The 18,500-nt window shown below is 41.4% G+C and overlaps 1 protein-coding gene across 7 annotated transcripts in view; it reads right to left on the minus strand.

Annotated features, from left to right (window-relative positions):
* The window catches only part of DAAM2 (dishevelled associated activator of morphogenesis 2), a 224,822-nt gene that overhangs the window by 59,192 nt on the left and 147,130 nt on the right, over positions 1 to 18,500 (minus strand). For all 7 annotated transcript variants that reach the window (XM_082214804.1, XM_082214805.1, XM_082214799.1 and 4 more), the window contains 8 exons: positions 12,889 to 13,222; positions 6,600 to 6,710; positions 6,253 to 6,356; positions 5,258 to 5,324; positions 3,428 to 3,545; positions 1,893 to 2,031; positions 1,536 to 1,594; positions 397 to 581 (listed from right to left, as the gene is read on the minus strand). In XM_082214804.1, the coding sequence (XP_082070930.1) occupies positions 397 to 581; positions 1,536 to 1,594; positions 1,893 to 2,031; positions 3,428 to 3,545; positions 5,258 to 5,324; positions 6,253 to 6,356; positions 6,600 to 6,710; positions 12,889 to 13,222 (1,117 nt within the window). The remainder of the gene's footprint in view (positions 1 to 396; positions 582 to 1,535; positions 1,595 to 1,892; positions 2,032 to 3,427; positions 3,546 to 5,257; positions 5,325 to 6,252; positions 6,357 to 6,599; positions 6,711 to 12,888; positions 13,223 to 18,500) is intronic.

Below are 18,500 nucleotides of genomic sequence, written 5' to 3' on the forward strand. Positions count from 1 at the left end.
CTAGGTTGGCAGGCGCAGGGACCGAACAACGGGAGCTCACCCTGTCATGGGGATTCGGACCGCCAACCTTCTTATCAGCAAGCCCTAGGCTTTTTGGTTTAACCCACAGCGCCACCCACGTTTGGTACAGCATAACACATGCATAATCCCACAAGGAATAAACTAAAACTGAAGCGATGAGCAAAATAAAATAATGGAAAGCATTTGATGTATGGCTACTGATTCTATTTTCTTTATCAGAGGGCTCATGAACCTTTCAGCAAGGGTATAACTACTTGCAAACTTTTCTTTCTCTTTAGAAAAGGGCAGGTGTACAAAATTAGAACTTCACTGTATCTCTTTTCTTTTTGTGTTTGTGCATGCTATGGAAGGAGAAGAAAAATCTCTGTATCCTACCGAAAACTCATTGAGCTGAGTTACAAGGTCGGTCATTTGGTCCCGGGTTTGACGTAGCTCCAGAGATTCCTTTTGCAGTTTGTCCTTCATTTTATTCAGCGTCTTCATCATTTCATCTTTCTCCTGAGTCTTTATCTCACATTCCCTTTCTTTCTTCTCTAGCCTACTCATCAGCTCAGCATGCTCTGCCGTGGAAAGAAGACCAAAGTGCGATGAATGATTTCAGACAAGCTACTCAGTCAAAAGCCATGAATAAAGGGAACAATGGGTAAGAAACATAATTGTAAACTTCCAGACATTCTAAAGGCTGATTCTTGATAGCTCAGTTGGTTAGACTGTGGTGCTGATAACACCAAGGTTTGATTCTTGTATGGGACAGCTGCATATTCCTGCATTGCAGGTGGTTGGATTACAGGGGTCAGCAAACTTTTTCAGCAGGGGGCCAGTCCACTTTCCCTCAGACCTTGTGGGGGGGCTGGACTATATTTTGAAGGGGGGGAAATGTACGGATTCCTATGCCACCACAAATAACCCAGAGATGCATTTTAAATAAAAGGACACATTCTACTCATGTAAAAACACAGTGATTCCGGGACCCTCCACGGGCCGGATTGAGAAGGCAGTTGGGCCGGATCCAGCTCCTGGGCCTTAGTTTGCCAACCCATGGATTAGATGATCCTGAGGGTTCCTTCCAACATTACAATTCTATGATTCTATGATTATAGACGGCTTGGTTTGTGGAGTTGCATTAAAACTAGAAGGTAACCTGTAGCTCTCCAGGTGTTGGATCACAGTTTGTCTCATCCCTGACCACTGGCTATTTTGGCTGGGGTTGACGGGACCTGGAGTCGAACAATATCTGGATGGCCACAGGTTACCCACCTATGATATAGATGCAGGTACAGTTTTGAAGAGAATCAGCAGGTGTTTTCTAATAAGGAGACATCCCAAAAACTGGAAGCTTTATCAAAATGTCAGAATCAGATTTGCATTCAAATGCTAGCTCACCCAGTAGGCAACTGGGTTAAGTCACCTATCCTTTAGCCACAATTCACATCTATAAAACAGGAAGATCTGTGGAGATCTGTGGTTCAATCAGATTCCCTCTCTATTATCCAGAGTATAAGATGGCCACATACCTTTTCGGAATTTCTCTGCCTGATCTCTCCACTGTTTCACTTCATTCTCATTTACCAACCTGAATGGAGATAAAGCCAGATCAGCTTAGATCTATACCCAAGTAATTAAATACAAATATTCCTAGGAGAATAGAAAAAAACAGCTAATTTCTGGTGGGATTCATTCTCAATACTATTACTAACCTACTAAGGTAAAATTAACATTCTCAATGTGAATGCAAATTGTACCAGATGAAAAGGTGACATTTATCCACAAAGAACGGTTATCTCCATGCTGATGAAATGTCATATAAAAGCAGGCCTTGTCCTTAACATGCTGCATAATATTCGGCTATTGGCAGTTAGCATGCTTCTTACATTTTAATGATGTTCTTGACATTGAAGTTCTCCAAAGGAGCTATATCAGGATCATCCCCTCGCTCATCCTGAAGAACAATTTGCTGCAGTATCCTGTCTAACAGCTGCCATTGTTGAAACGTCCCCCCATTTCGTTTATCTGCAACGACAAATGTCAGTGAGGAGGTGCATCTAGATAAATGGCTTTGATGAAAATCCCTGCAAATTTTCATTGAATGCTAAGACTGAGCCCTTCTTGATGACTTGGTTCCTATTGTGGTTACTTCAGCCATTCATTATTTTAGTGAGTTCCCTTTAGAGCCACACTGGATGTGATCATAAGGCAGGAAGAGGAAGCAGCAGTGCAATCCTAACCATATCTCCACAAAAATCAATACTATCTAGTTCGGGGCTTCAATGAATTCACTTTGAAAGAGAACTTTGTGGAGATGCGCACCAGCTCCTTTATCTTGTGTTCAAACCTAATTTCTGAAACCAGCTATAGTGGATAAGGAATCTCATATTTGCTACTGAAATCAAATTTCTACTTCAGTGGAAAAGATGACCAAATATTCCTGGCAGATATTAATCCTACACCAAGCCTTTGCCTAACTGTACTGATTGGAAGCAACTAATCTGCTGTTACTAGGCCATTCAATCAGATGGCTTTCAATCCCCATATTTGTATCATATGCCTCAAAGAGAAATTACTAATTTGATTTTCTAATTAAGGCATGGGAACTTTCTACTTATCCATTCCCATGCGGTGCCAAGCAAAAACCAAGCCTTTTCTGTGAAATTCCCACTTAATAGCAACAAGAGTTTTCTCTTTTTTTAAAAAAAACAACTTCATTTTGTGTCAGTTAAAGGTGGCACCTGTTTCTCAGACCCTGAGCACAAATGTCCTTTCTTGCCTTTCTTAATAAACAATAATTTAATCAAGAAGGATTTGGTTTCCAGTTGGACAGCATCCATCTACTACTTTTTAAAGAAGTGGCTGCTTCATGTTTGGAGACCTTAAGTGGAAACAAAGAAGAATAAGAAGAAATGTGAGAAATCCCTCGTGCAAGCATGCAAGAGGCATTATCAAAAGGACATGCTCCAGTCAAACAAAAGCAAAGAGAGAGCAGTGCAAGTCTAGTGAGGGGTGTGGCTTTAGGAAAGTCCCAAGGACCGGACAGAGAGGCCTGGAGGGTCTCATTCAGACCCTAGGCTTGAGATTCCTCACCCTTGCTGTATACTAAGCACCTACTCATACTGGATAACTCATCTGGCTTCTTTCACCAGCCAATCCTCAAATACTTTCAAGAATATTTTCAATGGTCATATTAGAGACTTTCATATGAATGGACTTGGCTAGGTTTCTCACTAAAGAACACAATGGAAAGTAGGGCTCAGGAAAAAAAGAGTGGATTGACTAGAGTTCCACTATAGGGGAGCCGAATTCTCTAAAGCTCCAGAAAGGTAAGGATTCAACAAGCCATACTTCTGTCATTCAGAAAATCTTCCCAGTCAGGGAATTCTGCAGTACCCACAGGGAGAAGAAATATACTCACAAGGCATTTGCAAGCAGTGCTGGAGTACAGATAGTAAATATGGATAAGCATCTGTGTGCTTCAACCTCTTCTTGATCATCTCAAACATCTGCGAGGCGCTCTTTGTGTCAATATGTGCCTATAGCAAAATGAAACATGGGAAGGTGCAGAGTAAAACAAGAGAAATCTCCTAGTTTTGAAATCCTATGAGGCATCTAGTATTAAAATCTCAGAAGGACTGAAATGCACACCACCATTTGTGAAGATATGCTTCAAACTGAAAAAGAGGGCTTGGCAGTGATGGGTTACTTTGATGACAAATTAAGTCTAAGGCAATTAGGGACAGAATATGGTTTACAAGGCAAGACATGGGGATGGTTGTTGTTGTTGTTGTTGTTTAGTTGATTAGTTCGTGTCCGACTCTTCGTGACCCCATGGACTAGAGCACGCCAGGCACTCCTGTCTTCCACTGCCTCCCAGAGTTTTGTCAAATTCATGTTGGTCACTTCTATAACACTGTCCAACCATCTCATCCACACGGGGATGGTACAAGTGCAGATAATAACACCTTGCTATCAGCAGCACCAAGTGGTGTGTGTATATGAGAATGAGCTGCATGCTGAACACAAGAGGTAGCATTTTTGTATCACTGCACACTGAGATTTTGAAGGTCAACTCAGCTCAGTCCATAGTATTGAAGGAGCTAGTTCCTCACTGCAATATGCCATGCTACTCCACTTGCCTGAGAGAGGAGGAACCTGACTTTTAGTGGTGCTACTCCGACCCGGCAGATAAATTTTGGAAGGATGGGGGGGAGATACAAATCCTGTTACACCCCATGAGAACTGCCCTGTGTGGTTCTACACAACCAGTCTTTTTCTATATGGAATAAATGCTTTATAGCTGACAACAGAAAGGTTAACATGCACCAAAAAATTATATTGCTTCTGCAATTTAAAAAACCCCACCTTAAACCTAAGGGACAAGCAATAAAAGCAGCATAATTCCATAGCTATAGTGTTGACTGAAATCATGAAAGCACCATACGTTGTTGTCTTGGTGTGCTATTTGTTGCTTGTAAAAAGAAAAAAAAGAGCTTCACTGGAAACTTAAGAGCTAATCTGGGGCAGGTGCTTGGCTCAAAGAGCAGGGAGCTGTCCACTGGGACTCTATAATTGATGGTGCTGAATTTAGAAGCTCCATGTATGGTTAAATAACAGAAGCTTACATCACCGAGTCAAGAGAGTATGAGACCGAAGCAGTGTCACTCCAAACATCTAGCTCGTAGGGACATTCAATTTATCCCACAAAGTAGCATCTTCCAGCTCTAAGTGAATAAAGTCCAAGATAATCTAGAAAACAAGACTCCAGAATGTAGGTGGACTATAGGTCCAAAAGACAGGGAAAAAGCAACAGCAACAGATGGAAGGGGACCAATCTGATGAGCCAAGCCAGTAGCTTCCACAACATCCAAGTCCAAGCCTGTTATGGCTCTCCAGTACATTTGCTAAATACTTGGAACAGGCAACCACATTAAAAACAGGTGAACAAACAACAACTAGACAGAGGAGCTTTAAGTATTTGGTGCCATGAAGTTGAGAGACAGAATTCTGACATCATCTAAATTCATCCAGTGCCACCAGTCAACATTGCTGACTGCTTTTTTTCGTCTGCACTGTAAATAAGAAACAGAGCAACCCATATCTCTTTAGTTGTGAGAAAATCAGACCCTCACCACATGGAAAAATGGGGGGGGGGATCATATAAATTTATACTAAACAGCCAAAGCAAACAGGAAAGCTTTTCTGACTTTTTTAAAAAATAAAAAAGCCTTTCCAGAGAAACACTCACCACTTCAAACCTCTTTGCAAGTTCCAAGTCATCTTCATTTCTTACCATCTCAAAGAAATCTAAGTGCCTAGAAGACAGAATAAAATAAAGTCATACAATCCACCTCTTGCTTGCAATAGTGCAAGCTGGGTGAATGGGGAAAGACTGTTTTCCACTGAAAGAAAGGATAAAAAGTGAAAGGTGCTACCTTTTCCTTAATTCAACTTGGTCTGATGAGCTTATATTAAGTTTTGACTTTCACAATGTTATGCTTCCCACAGAATAGAGTATTTCAATGCTTGTTGAACTTTAAATCCAAAATAAATGATAAATACATAATGAGAATTGGGAGTGGGACCTACCGAGAAGCTGTTAGAACAGACAACAATTGACAACTCCCATCAGCTTCAGCCAGCATGGCAAGTTGGGATGATGGTAATTGTAGTCAAACAACATTTACAGTGAAACAACATCCCTGAAATGAACTAAGGTGTACATACAGATAATTTAAAAGTGAATGTGCAGAGAGTTTACAGTAGATGTGCATTGGACATGTGTTTGTTGGGATCACATCCAGTCACTTAAGATTCCAAGCTTTGCACTACAGAGTCTGTGGGCCTTCAATCCATGTTGATTGACCCTCCCATCAGTATGACATATGGATACAACATCTCAGAGTAGACTCTGCTGCTTGTGAAATCCAAGGTGTAGCTATCAATAGTAATGTTGCCCGAACTCCAGAAATTACCTGTACTGGAATATACATTTGCTCACTATCTGAAAAAGTGTGCATGCACACGAAAGCTTATACCCAGAACAAACTTAGTTGGTCTCTAAAGGTCTACTAGACTTTTTTTATTTATTTTAACTGCATCAGACCAACACGGCTATCTATCTGAATACATTTGCTCAGTATGTGTATGTGTGAATTGTCAACATCAAGCCAAGGGGAATTTGTCCATCACTGGATACTGAGTACACAACAGCCTCATATTTTCCCAGCATATATGGCTCACCTATCCAGCGTTGCATTTTCATGTCCTCTGAGCTTGTCAATAACAGGTTGAATGCCCAACATTAAAAACTCATATCGTAGGTGCAATCGAAATTCCAAATTGTCCTAAAGGAAAAGGGGGAAAAATAGATCAAGTCATCAGAGGGGAGGGGATCAGGCTGATTCCAATAACTACTATTCATCAGTTCCTGTTGTTCCTATCAGCTATCCCACCATGCTTCACCACTGAGCTACGGGATAGATACCCTACTTTTAAAAAAGAAATGCTCAAAGTGGCTTACCAATAATAAAATATACATATAATAAAACCCAACCCACATAATGCAACGAACTCTGTTAAAGACTTACCTCACCAGTACCTGCATTCAAAACAGCATTAATAAAGGACATGATGGCAGTTTTGAGATTCACTTCATCTCGATATCGCCCCAGGCTCCGGTCGAGCTCATTGAGTAATGACTGCAAATGAAGAGCGAGAGAAAGTAATGCACTCTCTACCACTGTAATGCTGAATTTCATTATAGCTCCTGCCCAGAAACACACAGAGCACAAGTTATTGTTTAAATGATTAGAAGAGAGCGAAGAGAGGCTATGAGAGAAGCTTATGAATGCAAGACAAACATTTCTGCTTGATAACCTAAAATGGTTCAGAAACGTATTTTCTGCTTCACATTATTTGCTTGTTGAAGCTTGGAATATTAAAGCCATCAGTTGGATTCCCATGATGGCTTATAAAACAACAAACCAAATTATAACAAAACATGAAAACAAGAACTTTGAAACACCACAATATAAAAAAGGGATGGGGAATGCCTGCCCTGTGGGACAAATTTGACCGGGCACAGGTCTCTTCTAACAATGTGTTAACTTTTTGTTTACAAAATTATCAATAATATAGAACTACATTTAAATGTAACAGATCAAGGACACAATGCCCCATTCCCTTCAAAGAGCTAGAATTTTCAAACAGTTAGGTCCTCTTCCCAAGGAAGTCTGGGAATTATCTCCTCAGCAGAATTGATGAAATACAGGTCCCAGAATTCTTTGAGGGAAACCATGATAGTCTGAAGTGGTATGATACTTTTTTAAATGCATAGTACACATGGGGCCATAATGGTTTTTCCAACTGTTGATAATGGGTGGGAAAATAAAAAGCTAAATAGCGATCAGCAAGAAAAGCTGCCCTGGGTCGCTCTTAGGATTACTATACATATTATAAATCAATGCCAAGAAAGATAAAACCAACTAAAATTATTCAGTTCATTAATTGCACTAATATTTATACATGGCATTACATTGGAGCTGAACATGATCTTCATGCCTCACTTCATGAAAGACAGAAATATGAGGCAAAACTACCAAAGAAAATAAGGTCTTAAGTGCTGTGAAATTTTGCATTGTGAAAGTTATCTGTTTTTATTGTTGCTCCTAGTGGTGGAGTACCATACCTAAAGAAATCACTGCTTTCTATTGGATTAGTGCTGGTTTATGCAGATGCTATTCTTTAGGCCAATTCCTCCTCACTGGAGTGGCTTAGTAACAGTGAACAGTTGAGACCAAGAGGCTATGCCGCAACCATTGCAGACGTCTTGTCACTGACATTATAGATTTGTCTGCTTGACCATTTTCTAGAGTTGTTCTTCATAGCTAATGTGTAATTAATGATACAGAATCCAATATTTTTTAAAGCAGGATGTTTGATGGGATATGGGCTGTAACTCAGCAGAATATCACATCTCTCTCTCTCTCTCTCTCTCTCTCACACACACACACACACACACACACCCCTGCACCTTATGCATGGTTGTATGAGAAGAAATCCCAACACATGACCTCCTGCCCATGAGTAGGGGGCTGCACGTGACCAGGAAACTTGATTGTGTGGGTGTCCCAATCACATGGATTCCCTATACACATACTGGAACCTGTGCACTGGGCAAGTCCTTCTCACATGTGGTTGGGTGTGTATGCATGGAGATGCTTAAAGTACAGCCCCATTCCTCTCTACATGCACTTTCACCCTTCATTACTTTCAGAAGACTGTTACAGATTCACAGTGTGCACCCTTCAAAGATCAACCAGCTGCGCAGAAGCACTAAATCAAATTGCTCTTAGTATAGAGTCAGCTAATTTGACAACAAAGACCAGATATGCTGAGTAAGGATTCTTCCTTCCTGCTTAATAAGTTCCTTCACCCCTTGCTACTGGACAGGATTGATACTGATCCATAGTTGCTTTTCTGTCACGCTTGAAACTTGGAAGTTGGGACAAGGCAGCCAATGGTTATGAGAGTGGGGGGGGGCAGCAGAAAGCCAGGGGCCTACAATAAATTTGAGTTCACATACTTCCATAATGGGATCCTCAAAGGAGCATGTTTTACCTCTGGAGACTCTATCTAGCACTCTGCTTCTACACACATATTTTTCCGGGGGCGGGGGATCACCTAACAAAGTATTTGTCTGCATGTCTTTACTAACGCACACACTTTTGCACACAATTTCCCCTTATATAGATATTTTGCAAATGTTGGTGCCCTGCAATTGCAAAATTTTGAGAAGCGTGAATTTTGAAGGATAACTGCATTTCAATTCACACATTGGTCTGGGAAGTGATAATTAGGTGGGATCGCAATAAAATGTGAGCCAAACTAATTATGCTACCATCACCCAAATCCCTATTTGAAATTCAAAAAATCCAGGGAGAGACCTGGAGACAGTGGATTTTAGAAGTATCCCTAAGAGTGGCTACTGGAAGCAGTAGAGACATGCATGATAGATGATGCCCCCATATGAAGTCAGTGGGGAAAGTTAATTTAGTGCTGGACTGGTGTCTTTTAAGACTTAATGTTATTAAACAGATTTGAGTTGTTCTGGGACATTAATGCACTAGCTTCAGCAGAAACACAGTCCATTTCACCTCCACCCTGCTCTAGGTTTTCATCTCTAAGCCTGTTCTACAAACTGTGAATGTTACTTCTCTATTCCTTGGTGGGCAAATCAAGAACAAGACTCAGCTTTGTGTTCCCCGCCATCTGAACCTGTCTCTGACCTAAGCTATTTTGGTCTTCAACCAAATTCAATATTTTCCCATTTGCCAGGACCATTTCTTCAAGTTGTCATCATTCTTTTTTTATTTATTATATTTTATTTTAAAAGGAGTAAGCACTTCAAACACTGCAAGTCAAATAAAAGCAACCAATTCAGCAAGCTGCAGAAACAGACAGGAGTGGGCAGGGGGTGGGAGAGATTGCCAATCCTATTCCTTTGGACTCAGCAGAAGTTTTCAGCATATGCAAACGCAATCGACATCTGCCACTCTAAAATTATGTGAGTGAGGAGAGGAGAGCTCAGAGCTTCTCTCTTGCACCTCTGACATTATTGGAAGGACTTGAGTTTTTTTCACTCCTTCTAGACAGATGAGGCCTTACATTAACTCGTAACTACAACATTAACATTTTAAAAAAAGATGAAGGTAGAAGGAACAAGTGGGAATATGAAAATAACTTCTGAACAAACATAATGTGAATGCTTGCAGAATCACAGAGAGACAGGAAAAGTAGAAAGCAAAAACAATCAGAGGGCTGAGACTTAACTAATATTCCAAGTTGTGGATTTCCTTCCCAAAAGAAGTTGAATTAGGCCCATCCTACACATTTTAGGCTTTTAAAAATGTAAAAATAAATAAATCATTAATTTCTCTGGCCTTTAACGATGTTCAATTATGTTAAGTAAAGGTAAAGGGACCCCTGACCATTAGGTCCAGTCGTGGCCGACTCTGGGGTTGCGGCGCTCATCTCACTTTATTGGCCAAGGGAACCGGCATACAGCTTCTGGGTCATGTGGCCAGCATGACTAAGCCACTTCTGGTGAACCAGAGCAGCGCATGGAAACACCGTTTACCTTCCAGCCGGAGTGGTACCTATTTATCTACTTGTACTTTGACGTGCTTTCGAACTGCTAGGTTGGCAGGAGCAGGGACCAAGCAACGGGAGCTCACCCCATCATGGGGATTCGAACCGCCGACCTTCTGATCGGCAAGTCCTAGGCTATGTGGTTTAACCCACAGCGCCAACTGATGTTTTAATTGCTCTGGTAGATCCCTATGCTCTTTTCATTTCTGTTTAAAATGCTTTAACTTGTTTTAGTATGTTCTACTCAGTGGCTGCATTCACATGTCATGTTAAACCATAGTTAAACATGGGCTGTGGTTTAACAGAAGTGAGCATGGTTCCTGCTTCATTCCTTCTCTTTTTCTAGCTATGCTGTGCTGGAAGCAACTAACCACAAGCCTTGCCTTGTTATATTGTCCAAACCTGGGTTTGGCTACAATTCATGGGGTGTTGTTGTTTTTTGGAGAGAAATGAATCACCTGCTGAAGTTTAGAAAACAGGACAAGCTGGGGCTTTTGGTTTATTGCACCCAGCACCAGGAGCAGGGAAGCAGATACTTTTGAACAGCAACAACAGTAAAAGCATCAAACCTAAGATGCTATGAAGCTACATGACAACCTCCTGTTCTTGACTTCTTTTAATATGAGCATCAAGATCACATGGAGTCAACAGATATGGTCAGCAGGAAACAGAATGAAACCATGGACAGCGGATAAATCCTTACCTCAAAAACATTCTGAGCAGAGGAGGACATAACATTATCCCTTCATTGTGCTTGTAATAAAATGTTGTCTTTGCTACAACTGTTAGACTTTAGATCATATGGGGAACCAGTGGCTCTCTAGATGGGGTGGGACTCTAGCTCCCATCAGCACCAATCAGCATTGGCCAATGGTCAGGGATAATGGGAGCTGTAGACCAGCAACAATTGGAGAGCCACAGGTTCACCATCCTTGCTTTAGACCTACATGAGCATTCAAAATGATAGAAACAGTCCAAAGTGATAGAATTCATCCCATGACTGAATATTCAAGATTCGAATGATTGCATCTATTATAGCTGACACCAGCACTTCTGATGCCAATATTCAAAGGGAGAAAGATGAGTTGAAGGCATTCAAAGTTACCTTGCCCGAGTTTAACTCTGGCCTCTAGGAAGGAACATTGCAGAAAAGACCATTTTGGCATGATGCAAGCATCAGAGGAAGGGAAAAAAACCACACAAACAGGAGCACGTCCTCATTGCTCTTAAGAAAACAAAGAGGAGAACATTCATCTTTAATTTCTTTTCCCCATCCAAAAATATTTGACGGGTAATTATTTGTGCATTCCACACATTCATGGATGAGATAGTGAGTTGGCTCTCTGGAGGCTCATAAAAACTTCTGCAAGCTATTAACATCAACTTATCAAAGGACCAGCTGTACTCTGTACAGAGAGTCATGCTACTCTCTGTACTGGGTAAGAAATGGCTTTCCTTCCCCGTTACTTTCAGATGGTTTTAGTCTCTTTAAAAATACAACAACACAGAGAGAGAAGAGATGTGAGTGAGGTTAGGCTCACAAGAGCATATGGGTTTATTTGGCATAGCAACCCGGTCAAGTTGGGACAAAGGATTAAACTCTGATTGAATGTTGTCAGGGCCATGCACGACCAAAAATCCCTGTCAAGCACACAAGGTCAGCCTGAGCCACCTCCAATGTAAACAAAGACAAGCTACAGAAAGGCTTCCTCAGATTAGTTACCAGGCAATAAATTATATTTTCTTTCTTTCTCTCTCTCTCTCTCTCTCTCTCTCACACACACACACACACACACACACACAAATACACACAGAGAGACAACTGCCTTCCAAACATCACAGGCATTTAGCCACTAAGCTTCTAATGCCCAACTCACAAAACAGCAAACCTTAAAACAAGTTTTGAGTACTGCTTATAAACCATAGCCAAAACCGAACTCTTCTTATTTATGGGGTATTCCAAGTGTGCGTGCACAGGTTTATAAAAATATTTATAAAAATATTATAAAAATTTATAAAAATATTTATAAAAACAAAGAGCAATCCCTAGACTAAACTGCACCCCTGTTTCTACATCTATTTACATAGCAATACTGCAGTATATTTGCCACATAAGCATCCCTGTTTACACAGAATAGGGGGAGGGAAGGAGTTGAAGCATGTTCCTTAACTTGATTTAGCTTCACGATTCCACACTGTGATAGAACTGAAGTTCCAGTAAATCTTTGCAATGGTCAGGTCAGGAGTCAAGCTGTAATCTTGCCTGCATGGCTCACTTGGAGAAGAATCTTCAGGGACAATCCAAATGTGCAAAACAGCTGATGCACATCGCATAGATAGAGATCTATGTTTAATACCCATCTGGGCATAGCCATCGTGACTAGCAGCCTGAATCAATGAATGCAACCATGTTGGCACTTCCTTTTTCAGTGCTTAACTATATGTTGTACTCATTGTGTGGCTTGTAGCCACGTTGTGGGATTTTAAAACATTAATCCTAGGTGAAAAATATATATCAAGAGGACTGTACACAGAGAAAGGCCACGAGTACAGCTAAAGTACCTTGGTATCTGTTTCAATTAGTGATGTTGTGGTGGGGAAGCTCCCAGTGGAGCTTTCTGTCTTCCAATTCTGTCTGATTCTGCTTTATAAACATTAAAATAATCAAGAGCCCACTCTAAACATAACATAGCATCTGCAATGGTTTGCTCCAAATGCACGATTTACCTGGAATCTTGTCCTCTCTGCTGCATAAACCTGGTAGTGAAGCATGGCCTGCAGAACCTTCTTGTGACCTCCAGGCACTAAGCAAACCGCCCCGAGGATCTCCAGCACAGCAATCTTGGTTTTTATGTTCTCAGTCCGTAAACTCTGGGAGATTATATTGATGCTTTCTGGATGGGCCAGGACGTGTGCCCGTCCCTGGGAGTTGTTCATCAGAGCCTTGATACACCCTATAACGGATGTGTGGATGCGGCTCTCGGACGTCTCATAGTCCATGCTCTTCAGGAAGTTCAGCAAGCAGGTCAGGCCATCCAACTCAATAAATCTCGTCACAAACCTGAACGGAGGCAAGAAGAGGGAAATAATATCAAGGCCCTGTGTGTAGGAATAGAGAACTGAACAACTAATTTATCATGTTACTCTGAAAAAAACCACACTTAATACAAGTGTAACCTGAGGATCCTCGCAACCTTTTCATCAGCAGTATAAAGAATGAAATAAAATATTTGCACATTAGGGCCAGGTCACATCAGCATCTGATCAAATAGTAAAATTGCCTCTTTACCGCACCATGTTAGGGTCTTGATAGCATCTGAGCCAAGTCCTGTATCTGGACATTCCCCTGCATGCAGCGGGGGGGGGGGGGGAGCTACTTGTGGAAAAACTCAGAGAAGAATAATTAAGCTAGAATATTTTCCTTCCCATCTAATTTCTATGCACATTGTTTTATCTGGGAAAGCATTCATTCATGCGTTTTCCCATCTCCAGTTTGAGATGATGTGCAGTCCAGGAAGAATTTCACCACATGCTGTTTGCATAGCCTAATTCTAGGCTTGCTGCAGAGGATTCCAAGATGTATGTGTTATTCATTACTACAAACATTGCAATCAAGCAAAATGTCCATGGTTAGGTTTGAATGGGTTAAGAACTACTTTGTGCTTGGCAACAAGTGAGGACAAACCCCTTACGAATTGAGAGGTGGACGTTTTTTGATAAGCAACAGAGAATCTCTAGATATCCAGATGTGGTTGGAGTACAATTCCCATCAACCCCAACCACTGGCCATGCTGGCTACATCCAACAACATCTGGAAAGCCACAGGTTCCCAATCCCTGCTTTATAGCTTTAGCCATGTAATGAATAAAACAAATAGTTCAATTCTGAGAGAGAGAGAGAGAAATGATTATAACTCATTGATAAGTGCCTTTGAAATGGAAATCAGCAGTATGAAGCCTTTCAAGCCAAGGATGGAGCCGACACATTTTCAGTGCTTCTGGCACAGTGGTTGCATCTTGTATAGGGTTGCACTGTATCTAATTCACATATTTGCAGTTTTGAGACTTGGCAGCAGCAGCAGATCACACAACTCCATAACATCCTATTGTTTTGGATTGCCTCCTTAGCGTATTACATATACACTATTTATAAGCTTTGCTTTTGCTCCCATAATATATATAAACAAAATATACACCAGTAATATGGGATCTGGGGTATGCTCTCTTCGCTCCAACAAGGACATTTGAGAGTCTGTGTAGAACTTGGGCCAGATTGGCTGACTGTCTTATGATCTACCCCTTTAGTAACTTCATCCAGTTGGTTTCGTCCAGAAACCAGGCAAAACCAAAATACATTCAGTATGAGGTTTGGTGCCTCTTTAAGCCTGACCTTTAAAAATTGGTCCATGCAGGCAAGCTTTGAGAGTAAACACAAATACCACAAATAGTTACACAGAAATGTGTTAAATGGCAGTGATGTGATCATCTGTTGAGAATAACAGGACTCACTTCCAGCCTCAGCTGATTTAAGCAACGAGCGGAACATTTCTAGTCTTGCATTTCTCTTCTCCAGAAAAGGCAGAAGTTTTTTGGTGTACAATACGCAGTTCATTCATTTAAAGAGCATCTTTGCATTTGCACTGTAGTGCTGGTAATTACCTGGGCCTCTAAATGAATTTGTGCTTCTGCCCTGGTTTTTAAGGTTCAATATATGCAGTGTGTGGCATGAACCTTTCTACATGTTCTTTCTCTATGACCTAAACAGGCTGTGGCCAATTTGTGGCATGGATGTCACAAGGAGTTTATAGCATGCCTGAGCAAGAAGAGAGGGGCCATGGACCTAACTGTGGCACAGAGCAGCCTTTTCCAATCTAGTGCTCTCCAGATATTTTGGACTATAACTCCTGTAATTCCTGACCTCTGGGCCATGTTGGCTGGAGGATGAGAGGCGTTTAGTCATTCAAAATATCTGGATGACTGCAGAGGGATAGTGTAAAGCAAAGCCAATACATCTGCCTGACACTCCAGTTTTGCAGACAAGAATGGCAGACCAAGTTGATGGATTATGTTGAAATGGCTAAAATGACCGGAAGAATCAGAAATCAAGAATACCAAAATTTAAATAAGGAATAGGGGGAAATTATAATTTATCCTAAAAAAAACCATTGCAAACAGTTAAAATCGTTAGTAGGACAGGAATAATACTTGTAGTTTAATGGTGAAGTTTGGACACAATGGAGAGGTAAAAGATTTGGATTATTATAAAAGATGCAGAAGGAAATGATTAACAATCGGACCCACAAAGGGGAGGAGGGAAGTCCAGGAAATTCTTTGGAATCTTGTTTCGATGTTGTATGTTAGATATGTGACTGTAAAATTTTAATTTGAAAAACCAAATAAATAAATTTATTTTTAAAAAGACACTCCAGTTTTGCTCTGCCACCTGGTCCACTGCATAGTAGACTTAAGCCTAGCTCTCACATACTGTGTATTGCTATAGGATTGGTGGTATAAAAGGGTTTGGTGGTTATACCTCTTCAGAGTGTAGGTGGGACTTCCATAACTGAATGTTCCTCAATAATAGAAACAATAAACTCCACACATAAAAAATTAGAAATCCAGAAAAAGGAGTTCTAGTCCTACCTTCTCCCTAATATCCTGGCTTTCTACATGCACGGAACATGGAACTGCTTTGTATGAAGGAGCATTCAGTTACAAGAGACCCCACCTAGAAGCAGGGTTTACTAGTTAATCTGCTCCTTAAAGCTGCACTAGGATGAATTGTTTTAAATCTAAAATGTTCTGGGGCAAAGACAGGCCACCACTTCCCTGTACACACTGCAAAACTAGCTGGCGGAAGTGGTACATAAAGCCTGCCATGGCCTCCATATGAAAAGTAGCACTGCTAGTAAAGGATGAGGCTGTGTGGAAGGCAGGATATTCCTGCCCTACCCGCAGGCAAAGCAAAGTTTCCCAAGCTAGCTGAAGCAAAGATCCTTTACATGAGAAGGCAAGAACACCACTAACAAATCCTGGATCTCTGCCCTTCCTGAATTTGGCAACAGAATAGGCTTAATCAACCAGATAGAGCAGAGGTTATCAGAAGTGTGACAAGGCAAAACTCGGCCAAAATAAAGGATCCACTCCTCTGTCCTTAAAAATAAAAAGAGGGTGGAAATATTTCTTGGCAACAGGTAGGGAAACTCGCTTTCTTGACACCTTTCCATTTTCTTTACGAAAGCTCCGCTGCAATCCCTCAAGGTCCTGCCTGTTCCCAAGCAGAGCTTTTTAAAATTTTCTTTTTCGCTTTACTCTGCCTCTCCAAGATCTATTGATGACTAACAGGAGCAACAGTACAGCTTTCCCATATGCTTCTAGCCTGAATTTTTTTTTATAACCCCCGTTGTTTATGGCGGCAACTCACAGGGAAAATTTCACTTCCTTCCAATCGTTTCCTTCATTTTATTGTGGGTTTGTCCCTAAGCAATGTGGTAATTGGGCCAATCTGTTACTGTGCCTTAAAGCTGAAGCACACATAGTGTCTTATGTTGTGTGCTAGGTTTTTTCCTAATTGAGGGATGCATTCAGCTGCTGCTCTCAAAAGTTGATTCTGTTAAGACACTTACATCCCAAAGGGCCTATTCACCGTCCAGAGAGAAATCTTAGTACAGAATGGATCTATGATTCTCAGTATAAAGAAAAAGTAACAAACTGAACCAGGCTGTACCATGTACCATGAACATAGCATCTCTTTAACTGCCAGGTCTGCTTCTTAAAAAGAATAAAGGGCTTCAGTAGGTGGGGAAGGAACATGCCCATCAAATAAATATGATGCAGCCTGGTCCTCGTCCTGGCCTGTATGAAATACTAAACTCCACAGGGTTCCCATCACCCCCCACAATTTCTCCAGAGCTTTGAACCTCAACATGTCCACTGATGCACACATCCCATGCTCTTTCCAGTCATCTTAACTTTTGCTCCCACAATCCCAAAAGATCTTGGAAGCAGAATAGATTCTGCAGATGTGCTTGATTTGCTGCAATTATTCCAAGCACACAATTCAGATTTCCTCAGTACAAAGGTTGGCCTTCTTTGGCAGAAGATGCACAATCCAAATTCTAATTAAGTCAGCAGGCCATATAAACTCTACCCAAAGTTAGCAATTATTATTGCAAGGATATAGAGAAGAACATGATGTGCAAAGGTTAGCCACCAATGAAACAGGCATAATTAGAAAATGAGCATCGGGGTCAGGGATAGGAAACCTGTGACCTTTCAGATGGCTCAGCTTCCATCACTCCTGACCAATAGCCATTGCTGTCTGGGGCTGATGACAACATCTGGAAGATCCCAAGTCTCCCCCACCCCGATCTAGACACTGCTGTTGGTACCCCAGATTCCATCAGCTGGGTAACTTTGCAGCTTCTAAGTATACAGTGCTACTATCAAGGAAGCACTGAAGGGACTCCAAATAGCAAGCTTTCTTCTTCAATTCCAAGCCTAGTATTTTGATGGCCTCTGTACAAAGCAGCTCACGAATGGGATCTGATGCAGCCACGGGTCCCTCCATTGCAGCCCATTAAAGAGGGAACTGGCTCACTCATCTGTCACTGGCACACAGCCCACTTGGCAACTTACACATTGAGTCACTGGAAATTAGTTGAGACGTGGGGACTTAACTCAAAATTTAGCTTGGCTATAGCTACGAAGGAGAAGCGGGGGGAGAAGTACTTCGGGTTGTAGCCAGCGATTTAAGAGCAAAGACTTTATGTGACAGTTTGTGGGTGCTGGTGCTGACACTCATTAGGGCTGTTATAAACAGAGGAAATAAATGCCTGCTGTCGGGAGTAGCCCGCCAATATAATGCGGGGGGGGGGGAGGGAGCTGTACTTGAGTGGAGAATTCCCATACCCCACTCCCACAGATTTCACAAAGAGGAGCCTGTCTCTAATAAAAAATAAAAAATAGACTTTCCAGGAGTGATAGAGTATCATGGTGAATGGAGGTTGTGGAGGTGAGATGACCCTATGCTTACTATAACAACCAAGCGGGAACATTTTTCTTCTCTTTTGAGCATGATGCGAAAAGCAGCAGCTGACTAATGGCCATTAGGCGCCATTGGTTACAAATGAAAAATCTTATTAATATTAAATAATAACAAGCAACAAGGGTAGTGCTGTAGCATCTTGAAGGTCCCAAATTCAATCCCCACCATCTTCAGGCAGGGCTGGAATCGTCTCCTGTTTGATACCTGGAGAGCTGCAGCCAATCAGGAGAGAGAATACTGAGCTAGATAGACCAATGTCTTCTTTCTATGCTCCCTCCCTGCGAGAAGTGAGG

This window comes from Podarcis vaucheri (genome assembly GCF_965113315.1).
Source record: "Podarcis vaucheri genome assembly, chromosome: 3".
NCBI lineage: Eukaryota > Metazoa > Chordata > Lepidosauria > Squamata > Lacertidae > Podarcis > Podarcis vaucheri.